This window comes from Zea mays, chromosome 4 (genome assembly GCF_902167145.1).
Source record: "Zea mays cultivar B73 chromosome 4, Zm-B73-REFERENCE-NAM-5.0, whole genome shotgun sequence".
Lineage (NCBI taxonomy): Eukaryota > Viridiplantae > Streptophyta > Magnoliopsida > Poales > Poaceae > Zea > Zea mays.
In genome coordinates this window covers 3,332,769-3,347,778 of record NC_050099.1, presented here as the reverse complement: position 1 = coordinate 3,347,778, position 15,010 = coordinate 3,332,769, and the positions used below count along the sequence as shown (strand labels likewise).

At 52.5% G+C, this 15,010-nt stretch overlaps 2 protein-coding genes across 3 annotated transcripts; both read right to left on the bottom strand.

The window, feature by feature from the left end:
• Positions 1–5,937: 5,937 nt before the first annotated feature.
• On the bottom strand, positions 5,938–8,889 carry LOC103652712 (pentatricopeptide repeat-containing protein At1g09190). 2 transcript variants are annotated; one of them, XM_008679665.2, is made up of 3 exons: positions 7,178–8,889; positions 6,645–6,845; positions 5,938–6,292 (listed from the first exon to the last, which is right to left on the bottom strand). In XM_008679665.2, the coding sequence occupies exon 1, from the start codon at positions 8,848–8,850 to the stop codon at positions 7,300–7,302; it is 1,551 nt and encodes a 516-aa protein (XP_008677887.1). In that variant the 5' UTR covers positions 8,851–8,889; the 3' UTR covers positions 5,938–6,292; positions 6,645–6,845; positions 7,178–7,299. The 2 variants fall into 2 exon arrangements, with proteins under 2 accessions (XP_008677887.1, XP_008677886.1); XM_008679664.2 differs by lacking the exon at positions 6,645–6,845.
• A 2,340-nt stretch (positions 8,890–11,229) lies between these two features.
• Positions 11,230–14,496, bottom strand: LOC100279508 (uncharacterized). The gene is made up of 2 exons (NM_001152508.1): positions 14,085–14,496; positions 11,230–13,446 (listed from the first exon to the last, which is right to left on the bottom strand). Exons 1-2 carry the CDS (start codon positions 14,475–14,477, stop codon positions 11,455–11,457), a joined length of 2,385 nt encoding a protein of 794 aa, NP_001145980.1. The 5' UTR covers positions 14,478–14,496; the 3' UTR covers positions 11,230–11,454.
• Between the last annotated feature and the right edge of the window lie 514 nt (positions 14,497–15,010).

The window sequence follows — 15,010 nt, the reverse complement described above, 5'->3', positions numbered from 1 at the left end:
CACGAGTTGGTTGCCTAGAACTAGATGTCTCACCCTTATACATAAAAGCATAGTTAGGGCCAGAGTGAGACTTCCTAGAATGAATTTTCCTAATTTTGCTCTCAGGATATCCGGCAGGGTACAAAATGTAACCCTCGTTATCCTGAGGCATGAGAGCCTTGCCCTTTACAAAGTTAGATAAGTTCTTTGGAGGGGAATTAAGTTTGATATTGTCTCCCCTTTGGTAGCCAATGCCATCCTTAATGCCAGGGCGTCTCCCATTATAAAGCATGCTACGAGCAAATTTAAATTTCTCATTTTCTAGGTTGTGCTCGGCAATTTTAGCATCTAGTTTTGCTATATGATCATTTTGTTGTTTAATTAAAGCCATATGATCATGAATAGCATCAATATCAACATTTCTACATCTAGTACAAATAGTGACATGCTCAATGGTAGATGTAGATGGTTTGCAAGAATTAAGTTCAACAATCTTAGCACGAAGTATATCATTCTTATCTCTAAGATCGGCAATTGTAACTTTGCAAACATCAAAATCTTTAGCCTTAGCAATCAAATTTTCATTCTCTAATCTAAGGCTAGCAAGAGAAATGTTTAATTCTTCAATCCTAGCAAGCAAATCATTATTATCTCTAGGATTGGGAATTGAGACATTACAAACATGAGAATCAACCTTAGCATTTAAACTAGCATTTTCATTTCTAAGGTTGTCAATCATCTCACGGCAAGTGCTTAGCTCACTAGACAATTTTTCACATTTTTCAACTTGTAGAGCGTAAGCATTTTTAACCTTAACATGTTTTTTATTTTCCTTGATTAGGAAGTCCTCTTGGGAGTCCAAGAGATCATCCTTCTCATGGATAGCACTAATTAGTTCATTTAATTTTTCTTTTTGTTCCATGTTAAGGTTGGCAAAAAGAGTATGCAAATTATCCTCCTCATCACTAGTATGGTCATCACTAGAGGATTCATATTTTGTGGAGGATTTAGAGTTAACCTTCTTCTTTTTGCCGTCCTTTGCCATGAGGCACTTGTGGCCGACGTTGGGGAAGAGAAGTCCCTTGGTGACGGCGATGTTGGCGGCGTCCTCGTCGTCGGAGGAGTCGCTTGAGCTTTCGTCGGAGTCCCACTCCCGACAAACATGGGCATCGCCGCCCTTCTTCTTGTAATACTTCTTCTTTTCTCTCCTCTTTCCCTTCTTGTCGTCGCCCCTGTCACTGTCACTAGACATAGGACATTTTGCAATAAAATGACCGGGCTTACCACATTTGTAGCATACTTTCTTGGAGCGGGATTTGTAGTCCTTCCCCCTCCGTTGTTTGAGGATTTGGCGAAAGCTTTTGATGATTAAAGCCATCTCCTCATTATCGAGCTTGGAGGCGTCAATTGGTTGTCTACTTGGTGTAGACTCCTCCTTCTTCTCCTCCGTTGCCTTGAAGGCCACCGGTTGCGCCTCGGATGTGGAAGGTTCGTCAAGCTCGTTGATCTTCTTTGATCCTTTGATCATGCATTCAAAGCTCACAAAATTCCCGATAACTTCCTCGGGGGTCATTAGTGGATATCTAGGATTACCACGAATTAATTGAACTTGTGTGGGGTTAAGGAAAATAAGAGCTCTTAAAATAACCTTAACCACTTCGTGGTCATCCCACTTTTTGCTCCCGAGGTTGCGCACTTGATTCACCAAGGTCTTGAGCCGGTTGTACATATCTTGTGGCTCCTCCCCTGGGCGAAGACGAAAGCGACCGAGCTCCCCCTCGATCGTTTCACGCTTGGTGATTTTGGTGAGTTCATCACCCTCGTGCGCGGTCTTGAGTAGGTCCCAAATCTCTTTTGCGCTTTTCAACCCTTGTACTTTGTTATATTCCTCCTTGCTTAGAGAGGCGAGGAGTATTGTTGTAGCTTGAGAGTTGAAGTGCTCGATTTGGGCCACTTCATCCGTGTCATAGTCTTCATCCCCTACGGATGGTACCTGTACACCAAACTCAACAACATCCCATATACTTTTGTGGAGTGAGGTTAGATGAAATCGCATTAAATCACTCCACATTGCATAATCTTCACCATTAAAAGTTGGTGGTTTGCCTAATGGGACGGAAAGTAAAGGTGTATGTTTAGAAATGCGGGGGTAGCGTAGGGGGATCTTACTATACTTCTTGCGCTCTTGGCGCTTAGAAGTGACGGATGCCGCGTCGGAGCCGGATGTAGATGTTGATGAAGTGTCGGTCTCGTAATAGACCACTTTCCTCATCCTCTTGTGCTTGTCCCCATTCCGATGCGGCTTGTGAGAAGAGGATTTTTCTTTCTTTTCCTTGTGATGCGAAGAAGATTTCTCCTTCCCTTTGGAGGAGTCCTTCTTTTCTTCGTGGTGCGAAGAAAGTCTTTTCTCCTTTCCTTTGGAGGAGACCTTCCTCTTCTCCTTCCTCTTGGTGTGGGACTCTTCCGACGAAGTGCTCCCTTGGCTTGTAGTGGGTTTGTCGCCGGTCTCCATCTCCTTCTTGGCGTGATCTCCCGACATCACTTCGAGCGGTTAGGCTCTAATGAAGCACCGGGCTCTGATACCAATTGATAGTCGCCTAGAGGGGGGGTGAATAGGGCGAAACTGAAATTTACAAATATAAACACAACTACAAGCCGGGTTAGCGTTAGAAATATAAAAGAGTCCGCGAGAGAGGGCGCAAAAACAAATCGCAAGCGAATAATGAAGTGAGACACAAGGATTTGTTTTACCGAGGTTCGGTTCTCTCAAACCTACTCCCCGTTGAGGAGGCCACAAAGGCCGGGTCTCTTTCAACCCTTCCCTCTCTCAAACGGTCCCGCGGACCGAGTGAGCTTTCTTTTCTCAAATCAAAGCCGGGAACAAAACTTCCCCCGCAAGGGTCACCACACAATTGGTGCCTCTTGCCTTGATTACAATTGAATGTTGATCACAAGAGCAAGTGAGAAAGAAAGAACGCGATCCAAGCGCAAGAGCTCAAATGAACACGGCAAATCACTCTCACTAGTCACTAGGGTTTGTATGGAATTGGAGAGGATTTGATCTCTTTGGGTGTGTCTAGAATTGAATGCCTAGCTCTTGTAAGTGGTTGAGAAGTGGAAGACTTGGATGCAATGAATGGTGGGGTGGTTGGGGTATTTATAGCCCCAACCACCAAACATGATCGTTGGCTGGAGGCGTCTGCTCGATGGCGCACCGGACAGTCCGGTGCACACCGGACAGTCCGGTGCCCCTGCCACGTCAACACTGCCGTTGGATTCTGACCGTTGGAGCTTCTGACTTCTGGGCCCTGCTGGGTGTCCGGTGCACACCGGACATGTACTGTTTGATGTCCGGTGCACCGGTATGGGCATGTCTGACGTCTGCGCGCGCTGCGCGCGCATTAAATGCACCGCAGGGAGCCGTTGGCGCCGAAAAGAGCCGTTGCTCCGCTGGTACACCGGACAGTCCGGTGCACACCGGACAGTCCGGTGCACACCGGACAGTCCGGTGCACACCGGACAGTCCGGTGAATTTTAGCGGAGCGGCTGCCGCGCGAACCCGAGGCTGGCGAGTTCCGGAGACCGCGCTTCCTTGGAGCACCGGACATGTCCGGTGCACACCGGACAGTCCGGTGAATTATAGCGCGCCGGCTTCCGAGAATTCCCGAGGGCGAAGAGTTGGAGTTGGAGTCCTCTGGGCGCACCGGACACTGTCCGGTGCACACCGGACAGTCCGGTGCCTTCAGCCAGAGGTGCCTTCGGTTGCCTCGTTGCTCCTTTGTTGAATCCAAAACTTGGTCTTTATATTGGCTAAGTGTGAACCTTTTACACCTGTATAATCTATACACTTGGGCAAACTAGTTAGTCCAAAGATTTGTGTTGGGCAATTCAACCACCAAAATTATTTAGGAACTAGGTATAAGCCTAATTCCCTTTCACTCCCCAATGGACCATCATTGGACTGAAAAGCTCGAGCCAATCCATACCAACAATTAGATCGTATGTTTGCAGTGGTAGAATGCGGAGAGTAGACTGAAATTCGCAACCTCCCAATGTCCACACGGCCTGTGGCACATGCTGCATACAGTGTAGTCTCTCACCGTTGGCTACTTGTACAGACAGTTGGTTTGGCAATGGACACACCCCTTGAATATGTTCAGCCACCTGGGAGCTAATAAATGAGTGTGAACTACCAGAATCGAGTAACACCAATAAATCAATGCCTTGGATAGTGCCATGAAATTTCATCGTCCGAGGAGCCACTGTGCCCTGAAGAGCAGCTTGGGAGAGCAGCATGGACTGAAGTTCGCCCTCATTCTCCGACTGACATTCAATGTCTGACGCTGGTGGATTGATGAGTTGCCACAGTTCCTCCACAACTTGCAGGGATACAGTATCTGCACAACGGTGACCGCGAGAATACTGAAGCCCACACTTGTAGCACAGTCCTTTAGCTCTGCGATAAGCATATAAGGTGGAGAACTTGTCGTCAGTTGATTGAGACTTGGACGTGTTGGGCACTGGTTCCACGTCTGACTTGAAATTGCTTGTTTGCCGAGGAGGGGGTGGAGGTAGTGGCAAAGCTGTACGCGCGAAGGACCTCAAATTGACTGGTGCATCGAACTTCCGAGTATCTCTGCGCGTGGCGCCCACCTCTTCCTGCAATTGGGCCAAAACAAAGGCAGAATCCAATGTGCGAGGACGTTGAACTAATACAACACTTTTAATGTCATCACGGAGACCATCGATGAATCTCATTGTATAGTATAGTGGGTCGGAAATGGTGCTGTAAGCTTTGAGTTGGTCAACTAATTGGGAAAACTGCTCGACATAAACAGCGACAGTGGTTGTTTGTTTGATATGAAAGAGTTGGCGAATGAGAATTTCATGCTGATCTCGACCGAAACGCTCCCTAATCAGACCCCCAAAATCAACCCAGGAAATATGTGGCAATTGTGGTTCTACAGATTGAAGCCAACGGGCTGCAGGTCCTGAGAAATGCATTGTAGCTATACGGATCCACACCCTCGGATCAACTGAATACATGGTAAAATAATCCTCACAGCGAGTTTGCCACAGCTTGGGATTGTCCCCATCAAAAGGAGGAAAAGGCACTTTAGGCAATTGACCGAGGAGGTGTGAAGTTTGGGGGTACATTGATCCAACTAGTGTATCATGATGATGAGGAACAGAAGACATGAACGGAATGAGGTCAGATTCAGGTTGCATACCATTGTGCGGGAGTGGACCTTGGGTGTAGGAAAACCCTTGGCCCCCCTCCCGACAGTAGTTGTGGAAGCCGTGCCCCCAAGGGCCGTCAACGGGCGCTGCGGGAACCGGTGGGCGTCCCCCCGTCGACTCGTATGCGCCGAGGATGCCGGCGTGTGGAGGAGGATCGGCGCGCGCTGCGATCCGTGAGACGTCCGCCCGAAGCGCTTCCATGGAGGAATGATTGAAGCCGACGGAGTGTTCGATGAAAGGCCTCCAGGACGCGCAGGTGGCCGACGCATGTTCGAGCACCTCCACGCGTGTGGTCAGCGCGGTCTCGACCGCGTCGAGGCGCTCCCAGGCAGATGCTTGGAACTCAGCCACATGGGAGTCCATCTGAGACACCAGGGTGCGCGTGAGGTCCGATTGGACCTGGGCGAGATCCACTGTGCCCACCCTGGCCTCCAGCACACCAATCGCGCGGGTGTTGGTGGTGACTCGGCGCTCTAACGTCGCCCAATGGCTGTCCTGTGCGTCGAGCCGCTCAGCGATCTGTTGGAGGAGACGCGATTGGGTCGCCATGGATTTGGACTGAGCTTCCAATGCCGCCGAGATGCTGGACTCAGAGGCGGCCGCCATCTGCTTGCTGCGTGTGTAGTACGCCAGATCGAGGAAACCCTAGCCGATACCAATTGTTAACAGCCTACTACAGCTACGGTACAGAGGAGAACCAGAGGTAGGAGATGGAAGGAGAGCAATAGTATTTTCTCATTTCCTAGCGTTCACTGTAGCCAGTCTTAGTTTAAGTATTCCTTATTGCACTCTTACACGGACCACTTGTCCGATGGATATCGCCCACTGGGCCTAGGCACACGGCGGCCCAACACTTCTTTCTTCAGCTGTTTCTGATTCTCACCGCCAATCGGACGTCTTCCTGCTCCCTCACGTGCACCATTTTCCTTGGAGCTGACATATCCCCATGTCAGAGAAACTCATGGCATTCAAGATAAATTAAGAGATGTGAGCAGCGAATCTGCTATAAGGTTGGGCTCCTTGTTCAAGCATTCTCTCCCCTTCTTCTTAAGTAAACTAGACTCGAGATGCCCTGAATACAAGAAATTTATGACGGATATGAAAATTGTGTCATGTTCTGAGACACTGAAACATGTTGAAGTTGGCAAGAAACTAGAAATCTACACATCCAAACGATTATGAGAATTTGTAAAGCTCCTGCTAACATGCATAGCTTGTAAGGGACCAAAAAAATGAAAAAATAGCTCCTCGTGCTATTATTAAGCGAATGAGAGAGCCATCTTTTAAGGAACACTTAAATGTTCCACCATTATATATGGCTTGTAGGTTAATGTGTACGCTGACATGGCAAAAGTAGTTAAAAGTATTCAACAGCCGAGCTCTATTGGCTAATAAGAATGTCGGATAACAAAAGGAAGCCTTACCAGAAATTCTAGATGTCAACATGTGACATCTAAAGTATGCGATGCCTATGGTGACATACTTTGTCAACCTATGACTGGGCAAAACATCACCTTGATGGCTCCTTTGGAACGGAGGATTATTTCCAGTTTTCTATGTTTTTTCTTTGAAAATGAACTGATTCCTGTGAAATTCTTGTATGATTCATCTAAAATTCCTGCATTCTAAAGGAGCCATAAATCTGTAGTGTACTAGTGTACATTTCAAACTCGAATGCATGATAAATTAGAACTCTAAGGTCCATTCCTTGTTAGCAATTGTGTAATGATGTGGGGTCACCACATACATATATCCATCAATATTAAATATATTGATATACAGCTAAAGACAAAAATGACATCTTATATCTTAGCTTTCATATCAATTGAGGTATTTAGTGCCTATTTTACCATGATTGTATGTTTGTTGTAAAACAATACTTAAAAAAGCAATCGCTTATTCTGCACATCACTGCTATAACAAATGGAACATAGTGAAAAACAGCTGGTATGTTTACCTGCATAAGTCACTTTTAATAGGGATAATTGATGTATAGATCTTTTCATTTACAGCCCCTCTATGAAGTTTCCCTTCCAAACTTAAGTTATTTCCACATAGTTAGCTATTGGTCTCAATTTGTCAACTAAACTCAGCTTCTTCCATGAAGCTCTGCCCTGGAGCCTTATTCACACTCATCCTCCTCATCAATCTCCTCACTTCCCCTGCCTCATCCCACCGCTCTGTTTCCACATAAAGATTGGCCAACAGCACATAGTTCCCCGAGTTCCATGGTTCAAGATTGATAAGCTCTTTCAGAGCCACCTCAGCAAGGCCAAGCCCAGCATGAGCCCGACACGCACTTAAAAGTGCTCCCCATATCGCAGCATTAGGCTTCATTGGCATCCCCTGAATCAATACGTGTGCCTCTTCAAGGAGACCAGATCTTCCAAATAAATCCACCATACACCCGTAGTGCTCAATTGCTGCCTCAGTCCCATGCTCCGACAGCATGCTCCGGAAGATCTCCCGCCCAATATCCACTGCCCCAGCATGCGCACAGCATCCAAGCACTGCCAAGAACGTCACAGCATTAGGCTCCATCCCTTGCCTCCTCATCTCCTGGAACAGATCAATCCCCTCAACTCCGCGACCATTCAATGAGAATCCAGCGATCAAGGTGTTCCAGCTCACCACACTACGCGGCCGCGTCGTCATAAACACCTCCCGTGCACTATTAACATCACCGCTCTTGCAATACATATCCATCAGTGCATTTGCAACATGCACTGTACCGTCCAACAAGCCACTCTTCCTCGCATACTCATGTGCCCACCTCCCAGCCCTAACATTCCCTGTCCTACCACAAGCAGGGAGCACTGCCACCAAGGTGCCATCATCTGGCGCCACCTCTCCTTCCCTGATCATCCTCTCGAAACAGGACACCGCCATGTCATCTCGTCCGCAGCGTGCACACCCGGCGATCATAAGGTTCCAGGAAACCACGCTCCTCCTGGACCGCCTGTGCCACTGCATTTCGTCGAACAGGTGGCGCGCTGCACGGATGTCCCTGACCCTGAGGCACGCCGTGATGAGGGTGTTGTAGGCGACGGTGCACTTGTTCTTTTGGGGCATATCGTCGAACAAGACCCGGGCCTGCGGCAGCGGGTAGGGCTTGAGTAGGGCGAGGGAGATGACGTGGTGAGATAGGAAGCCGAGGCGGAGGAGGAGCGAGTGCAGCGCGTAGAGGAGCGGCAAGGAGGAGGCGCAGCCGATGAGGGGCAGGAAGGTTAGGCGGTCAGGCGCGTGGAATTGGCGGAGGGTGGAGAGGAGACGGAAGGCATCGTCCGGCGGGGAGGAGGCGGAGAGGGCCTTGACGGCGGCGTTGAGGAGCGGGAGAGGGGGTGTGGGTTCGGGAGGGAGGAGGCGGAGGATTGGCAGAGCGGGTGGCGGAGGGGAGGACAGGAGCAGCAGCGCCGCGAGGGCGTGGTGGTGCGGTGACGGCGGGGAGTAGGGGAGCGCGCGGCGGACGGCGAACGCGAGGAGCTCGAGCGGGCGACCGCGAGCTAGGGGACAGTGATGGAGGAGGTGAAGCAGATGGCGCTCCGCCGTGCGCGGGTGCCACCCGTCTGGGGTGGTTATGGCGTGGGCGGTGGACGGCGGAGGCGACGGATCGCCAGCGGCGAGCGGCATCGGCGAGGAGAACGGTTGGTTGGCAAATGTCAATGGCCGTTTCCTGTTGCGCGGGCACTGGAATCGCTCAAACGGTGGTCAGTGGTATGAAATGGGCCAAGCCCACTGGGCTTTTGCCACGTAGAGCAGGAGTCCCTCATGCGTCATTTGTTCAATTGTTAGGCCCCTTTGGTAGGGCTTATTTTTCAGCTTCGGCTCTGGCTCATGTAAAAGTTGTGCCAAACACCTCTTTTTCAAATGGCTTTACCAGTGAAGTGTTTTTCCAAAATAAACTAGAGGACATGAGCCAAAAAAAAGTGGCTCACCCGGCTTCAGCTCACGTCATTTTTGCACAATAGCTCTCCCACCAGTCCAAATTATTTTTTTTGGTCCTGCCCTCAATCCCTAGCCACGTACAGGAGAGATCGACCAGTATCGATACAAGGGTTATTGTGCAAGGGTCTTTCTGAAAAACAACCTATAAGCCGTTTTGCCAAATAATTTTTCAGAATGACTTTGGCTCATCTAAAGAAGTGGCTTCACCTCGTGAGCCAGAGCCAAAGCCGTTTTTGGAGAAGCCAGAGCCCTGCCAAAGGGGCCTAGTTCCTAAAAAGACATAAAATCATTTGTGTCGTTGGTGCGTTTGGAAACTGCATGGAAGAAACATGGGAATCGGTGATGAGACTTCATGGAGGAAGGATATGGGGAAATCTAAGAAGTGGGGCATAGTTCCAACTATAGATGGCCAATAAGCACGAGGCCTGCGAGTCCGGCACGAAGCCCGCTTTTTGGGCCCGGTCCGAGCCCGGCCCGCTTTTCGTGCCGTGCCGGGTTTGGACAGGAAACTAGGCACGGCGGGCTAGCCCGGCACGGCCCGTTTACCTCTAAGCCCGTTAAGCCCATTTTTTTTACACTAAAACGTGCTTACCGGTCCGTTTAGCCCGCTTTTTTCGTGCTAAACAGGCCGGCCCGGCCCGTTTAGGCCCGCTGCGGGCCGGGCTTGGACAGGAAATTGAGCCCGCGGGCTCAGTAGGCTCGGCCCGGTTTTCAGCCGGGCTTCACCGGGCCCGGGCCCGGGCTGGGCCGGGTCGGGCGATCCGTTTGGCCATCTCTAGTTCCAACAGAATGAAATGTAGCAAAGAGACAAAAAGTATAAAAATGACTAGGATGATTTACAAACAGTCTAAAATTTTACAAAATTGTCTTCGAGCAATATTTTAAAATTTATTTAAGAAACTTTCTTGGTTCATGGTTGTTAGGTGTTAACAGGAGGGTTAAAAATTTAATACTTTCAGGTGTTTCAGTTTTATGTTGTACTATCTGGCGAAGGTTCTTGGAAAAGTTACCCACTGGGGAAGGTTTTGGAGTAATCTGCAAAAGAAGGATGAAGATAGAGAACTAATAATAGCAAGTTGCATGTGTTTGGAGTCAAATCGTCATTTAGATTTTTGCGAACTTTGGTTGGACCTTCTTAAATAGGCTTTCGTTTTGATCGCTTTGTTTACTTCTTTCTATCTTTGGTTCGCGATCTACAACCAGTACCATGTAATAGATGCTATGTTGGTTTTCTTGTTGCGCGTGTCTTTTTGTGGATGGTAGTGTGTGACAGTTGGCCCTAACCTCTTATGAGGGGAAAGCTGGAACTGTTTCCATTATCTAAAAAATGTTCTCTCGACTTTGAGTCGCTTAGGATTTAGGAAACTCATTGATTCAACATTTTCATGAACTATTAGAGATGTTGTAAGCTCGACAGAAAATTTGACATCAAAATATAAATGATACTATCAAGGCATCTAGGTAAAATTATCTTGACGACATTGTCAAGTGCTCGAGGTCACCTCGTATTTGTTAGAAAAAATATAATGCATTAATATTCCGATATTCGTGGCCCTGTAGAGCTATTCGATACATGTGGAGCCAACCAACAGTACAAAAGCATAAAGTTCGCAAGTCACACAATGCTTTGCTTTCTCTAGCTATCCTTGTCTGTTTTTTCGTGTTATTTTTCCCCCTCCTGACTCCTGTATAGATTGAAAGATAACTTTTCAGACTTTACTTTGTGAGGCTGAACGTTGTGGGCTTGTGGCATTGTCTAGTTAGGTGGCTTGTCTTGTTTGGACAATTCATCAGACATCAGCAAAGAAGACTTCTTTTTTGTTTTCTCTCAACAAAGAAATTGGTGCATGAACAGTGGAAACTGAATTTTGGTGGAGTCACCAGAACCCAAATTCATGGGCCTGATTGAAGATTATCCAATCGGATGTCCATGAAAAGCAGAGGTTTTCTTGCAAAGCTGAGGCACAGCTATTTCAATCTGATCTCCATGAAATGCACTAATCTTGACGTCAGAAAGCATAGGATTTTGTTTAGATAAAGATCAGGAAAAAAAACATCAGTATCGAGGAGGGAAACAACATTCTTCTGTCTTCCTTCCATTTCAATCGTTTTCGTTTTCAATCCAGCAATTTTCAGTAATCCGGTGCCTTCTACATCTCCCATCTCCACCTTTGCAGAGACAGCAGCAAGCACCCCGGCAATCAGAAGCCAATAATACCCCCCACCCGAAACAACACATCACATCACAATTATTACTCTGGATCCTCCACCTTCCGTTCAAGCATCCGGTTATACCCCGAGCTGCTCGACGCCGAGCGAGACCGAGTGCGTGAGCTCGCCGATCATCAGCCTGTGCTCGCCGACGGGGACCCGCCGCACGCCGTTCCGGTCCGCGACGCTGAGCCGGTCGCACACGCCGATGCGCATCTCCACGCGCGCCACGCCGCCCGCGGGCACGTGCACCTTCTCGAACGCCACCAGCTGCCGCGCGGGCGCGTCCGCGCCGGGGGCAGCGTGCGAGGGCGAGGGCGCCGCGTGGTACACGAGCACGGCGTGCGCGCCGTCGCGGTCGCCGACATTGCTCACGTCCACGTGCACCGGGACCGTGAGGCCCTCGCACCGCGCGTGCGCCACCCGCACGGCGCGGACGGGGCGCGCAAGCGTCGCGTTGAGGAGGGAGGCGGCGGACGCGGCGGAGTGGCCGCTGCCGGAGAGGCGCACGGTGAGCTGCGTCGGCGCGTGCGCGAGCGTGTGCGTGAACTGGGTGTAGCTGAGCCCGTGCCCGAACGGGTAGATCGTCGGGCCCGTGTAGAACCGGTACGTCCGGCCGGGGTACCCGCGCGCCGGGTTCGCGCGCATCGCCATGTTTGTCATCGGCACCTTCTGCAGGTAGTCTTGATGGTACCATGTCACCGGCAGCTTCGCACCTGGATTATGGTGTCCGAAGATGACGTCGGCAATCGCCTGTCCTCCGGCCTGGCCGGGGTAGCCGACCCACAGGATCCCATCGATCCTGGGGTCGTTCTGCGCGAACGCGATGTCGATGGGACCGCCAGACATGAGCACGAGGATGACTGGCCCCTTGGACGCCTTGGCCACGGCGGAGATGAGCTCGGCCTGTCGCCCAGGGAGGAGAAGGGTGGTCCGGTCCAGGCCCTCGGCCTCCACCCTCTGGTCGAGGCCCGCGACGACGACGGTGGCGTCGGCTTGGCGCGCCGCCTCGACGGCCGCGGCGATGGGCTGGTTCCCGCGGCACGCGACGTCGGTGCAGCCGGCCTGGTGCGCAACCCGCGCGGCGTACGCGGCGACGCCCTGCAGCGGCGTGGTGTAGCGGCAGGGCTTGCCCGCGTAGTTCCCGATCATGGCGACGGTGGCGTCGGCGTGCGGGCCGACGACGGCGACGACGCGGTGCGCGGCGGGGCGGAGCGGGAGCACGTCCCTGTTGTGCCTGGCGCCGCGCCGGTTCTTGAGGAGCACGACGCCCTGGCGCGCCGCGTCGAGCGCCAGGTCCTGGTGCTCCCTGGTGCACACGTCCGCGGGGCCCAGGCGCCCGAACGGCCCGGCCGCGGGGTCCCCGTCGAACATGCCGAGCCGCATCTGCACGGTGACGGTGTTGAGGAGCGCGGCGTCGACGTCGGCGTCGGCGACCTTGCCCGCGGCGACGGCGGAGCCGGCGTAGAGCGCGAGGAACGGCCCGCAGTCGAGGTCGAGGCCGGCGCGGAGCGTGGCGGCGGCGGCGTCCTCGGGGGTGCGCGTGTAGTGCTGGTCGCGGAAGAAGACGTCGACGGAGTCGCAGTCGGAGACGATGTAGCCGTCCAGGCCCCAGCGCCCGCGGATGGTGCCGCGCAGGAACGCCGCGTCGGCGCACGTGGGCACGCCGTTGACCTGGTTGTAGGAGCACATGACGCTGGCGGCGCGGCCGTCCTCGACGCAGGCGCGGAAGGGGACGTTGAAGGTGTCCTCCAGGTCCTGCGCCGCCACCACGGCGTTGAAGTGGAACCGGTCCGTGCCGCCCCACTTGTCCAGGTCGTACGCCGTGAAGTGCTTGCAGCAGGCGGCGAGCTTGAGGCGGTTGCGGTGGCCGCCGTTCGGGGCGGCGTAGGGCTGCTGGAGGCCGCGCACGTAGGCGGCGGCGTAGCGCGCCGAGACGGCGGGGTCCTCGCCGGGCGTCTCCTGGCCGCGGCCCCACCGCGGGTCCCGGAAGATGTTCACGTTCGGGGACCAGAAGGTGAGGCCCGCCCGCCCGCCGTTGTACATGGCGCGCGCCTCGTCGGACACCGCCTGCAGTTGCACGAGTCATCATCAGTATATAATAATATAATAATGGATGAATGGATTTGTCAGCCTTGAGTTGATCGCCATGGATGGACCATGGTCGTAGTCGGAGACGGAGAGTGTGTGGTGTGGGTGGGGTGCGCACGGCTGCCGAGGCAGGATGGCCTGACATCTCTGTCTGGCGGTCCGGCCAATCACGTGGCCTCAAATTGCTTGGCCCCCAGCGGCACTGTGCTATCACGAGCCCTCTTTTACTACGGCTATGGGGTCGGGTCGCCATGAGCCCATGAGTGACCATCTCGCCTCGCAAAAGGCAAAGATTCCAGCTCTGGCACAGAAACAGTTACCGGTAGATTTGGATCCGACGGTTCCGTGGCAGTAGCCGCCGCAGCAGTTTAGAGCAATCATCAGTCTGACTGCACGGGAACCCAAGCCCCCCAACTGCCACGGCCAAGCCTCGGCAACCATAGCAACGAGACAGGCGCGGCGGAGGACGCCAACGCCAGAGGCCAAGAGCGGGCGGGCGCACACAGACACAGACACGCAATGCGACGCACAGCCCACAGGGGCGTTCGTCGCCGGCGGCGGCAATGCCAAGCCAAAGCTCGCTCCTAGTAACACGCACGGCACGGCACGGCACGTACCCGTCCGACGAGCTCCCAGAGCGTGGCGTTGAGCGACGCGGCGGTGCCGATGACCTGCGGGAACGCGGTGGCGCCCGGGAAGGCGCCGCCGAACCGCACCCCGGGCCCCGTGTCCGACACGCCGTGCAGCGCCTCGGACCACCACTCGTAGCCGGCCACCCCGAGCCGCGGCACCCCGGCCGCGTTGTTCACCAGCAGCCGCACCTTCTCGGCGCGGGTCAGCCTGGACACGAGGTCCCGCGCCCGCGCCCGCAGCGGCAGCGACTGCCGGCAGAACGGCAGCGACGCCGCGGGGCCGCCCGGCGCGCACGCGAACGCCGAGGACGGCGACGCCGTGGGCGCCGCCGTCGCCGCGACGAGGAGGAGGAGCAGGAGGAGGGGGCGGCTTCGCATGGCTGCCGGCTGCCGGGTGCTGTGGCTGTGGAGATCGAGATGGGGCGGGGAGTGTGGTTATATATACTACTAGTATACTCCAACACCAGCAGCGGCGGCGCTCTGATGCACATCTATCTCCATGTTGCAATGCAACCACCTCAGGGGAGGAAAGAATTGAGAGTTCGTTCGAAAGGCAGGTAAAGCAAACTGAACGGCTGACTGGTAAATGTTTGCCAAGGACACAGCACAGCCACAGCATTAATCGATCGGTAACTGCCTCGCTGTTGGGAAACCTCTAAAACTAATACTTCACGATTAAAAATTAGTTGATGTATTATAAACATACTTAGCTAATATCGTAGCTATCTCATATGGTCACATCTAACAAATTAGTTTACTAGAACATGTAGAGTGGTGTTTAATATAAATGCTCTTCAGATGTCTAAAGTATATTTGCAAAAAAAAATCGTGAAGTCGTTTCTCTGTAAAGAGACGTATCTGACTCATAACCTAATTAGTAACAAGACGACTTCGCTTCTCTATTTATTAAT

Excerpts from the sequence above, each read along its gene's own strand:
- LOC103652712 (XM_008679665.2), bottom strand. The coding sequence starts at position 8,850 with ATGCCGCTCGCCGCTGGCGATCCGTCGCCTCCGCCGTCCACCGCCCAC.
- LOC100279508 (NM_001152508.1), bottom strand. The coding sequence starts at position 14,477 with ATGCGAAGCCGCCCCCTCCTCCTGCTCCTCCTCCTCGTCGCGGCGACG. Across the intron at positions 13,447-14,084 it reads TCTGGGAGCTCGTCGGACGG|GCGGTGTCCGACGAGGCGCG; the intron begins GTACGTGCCGTG and ends GTGCAACTGCAG.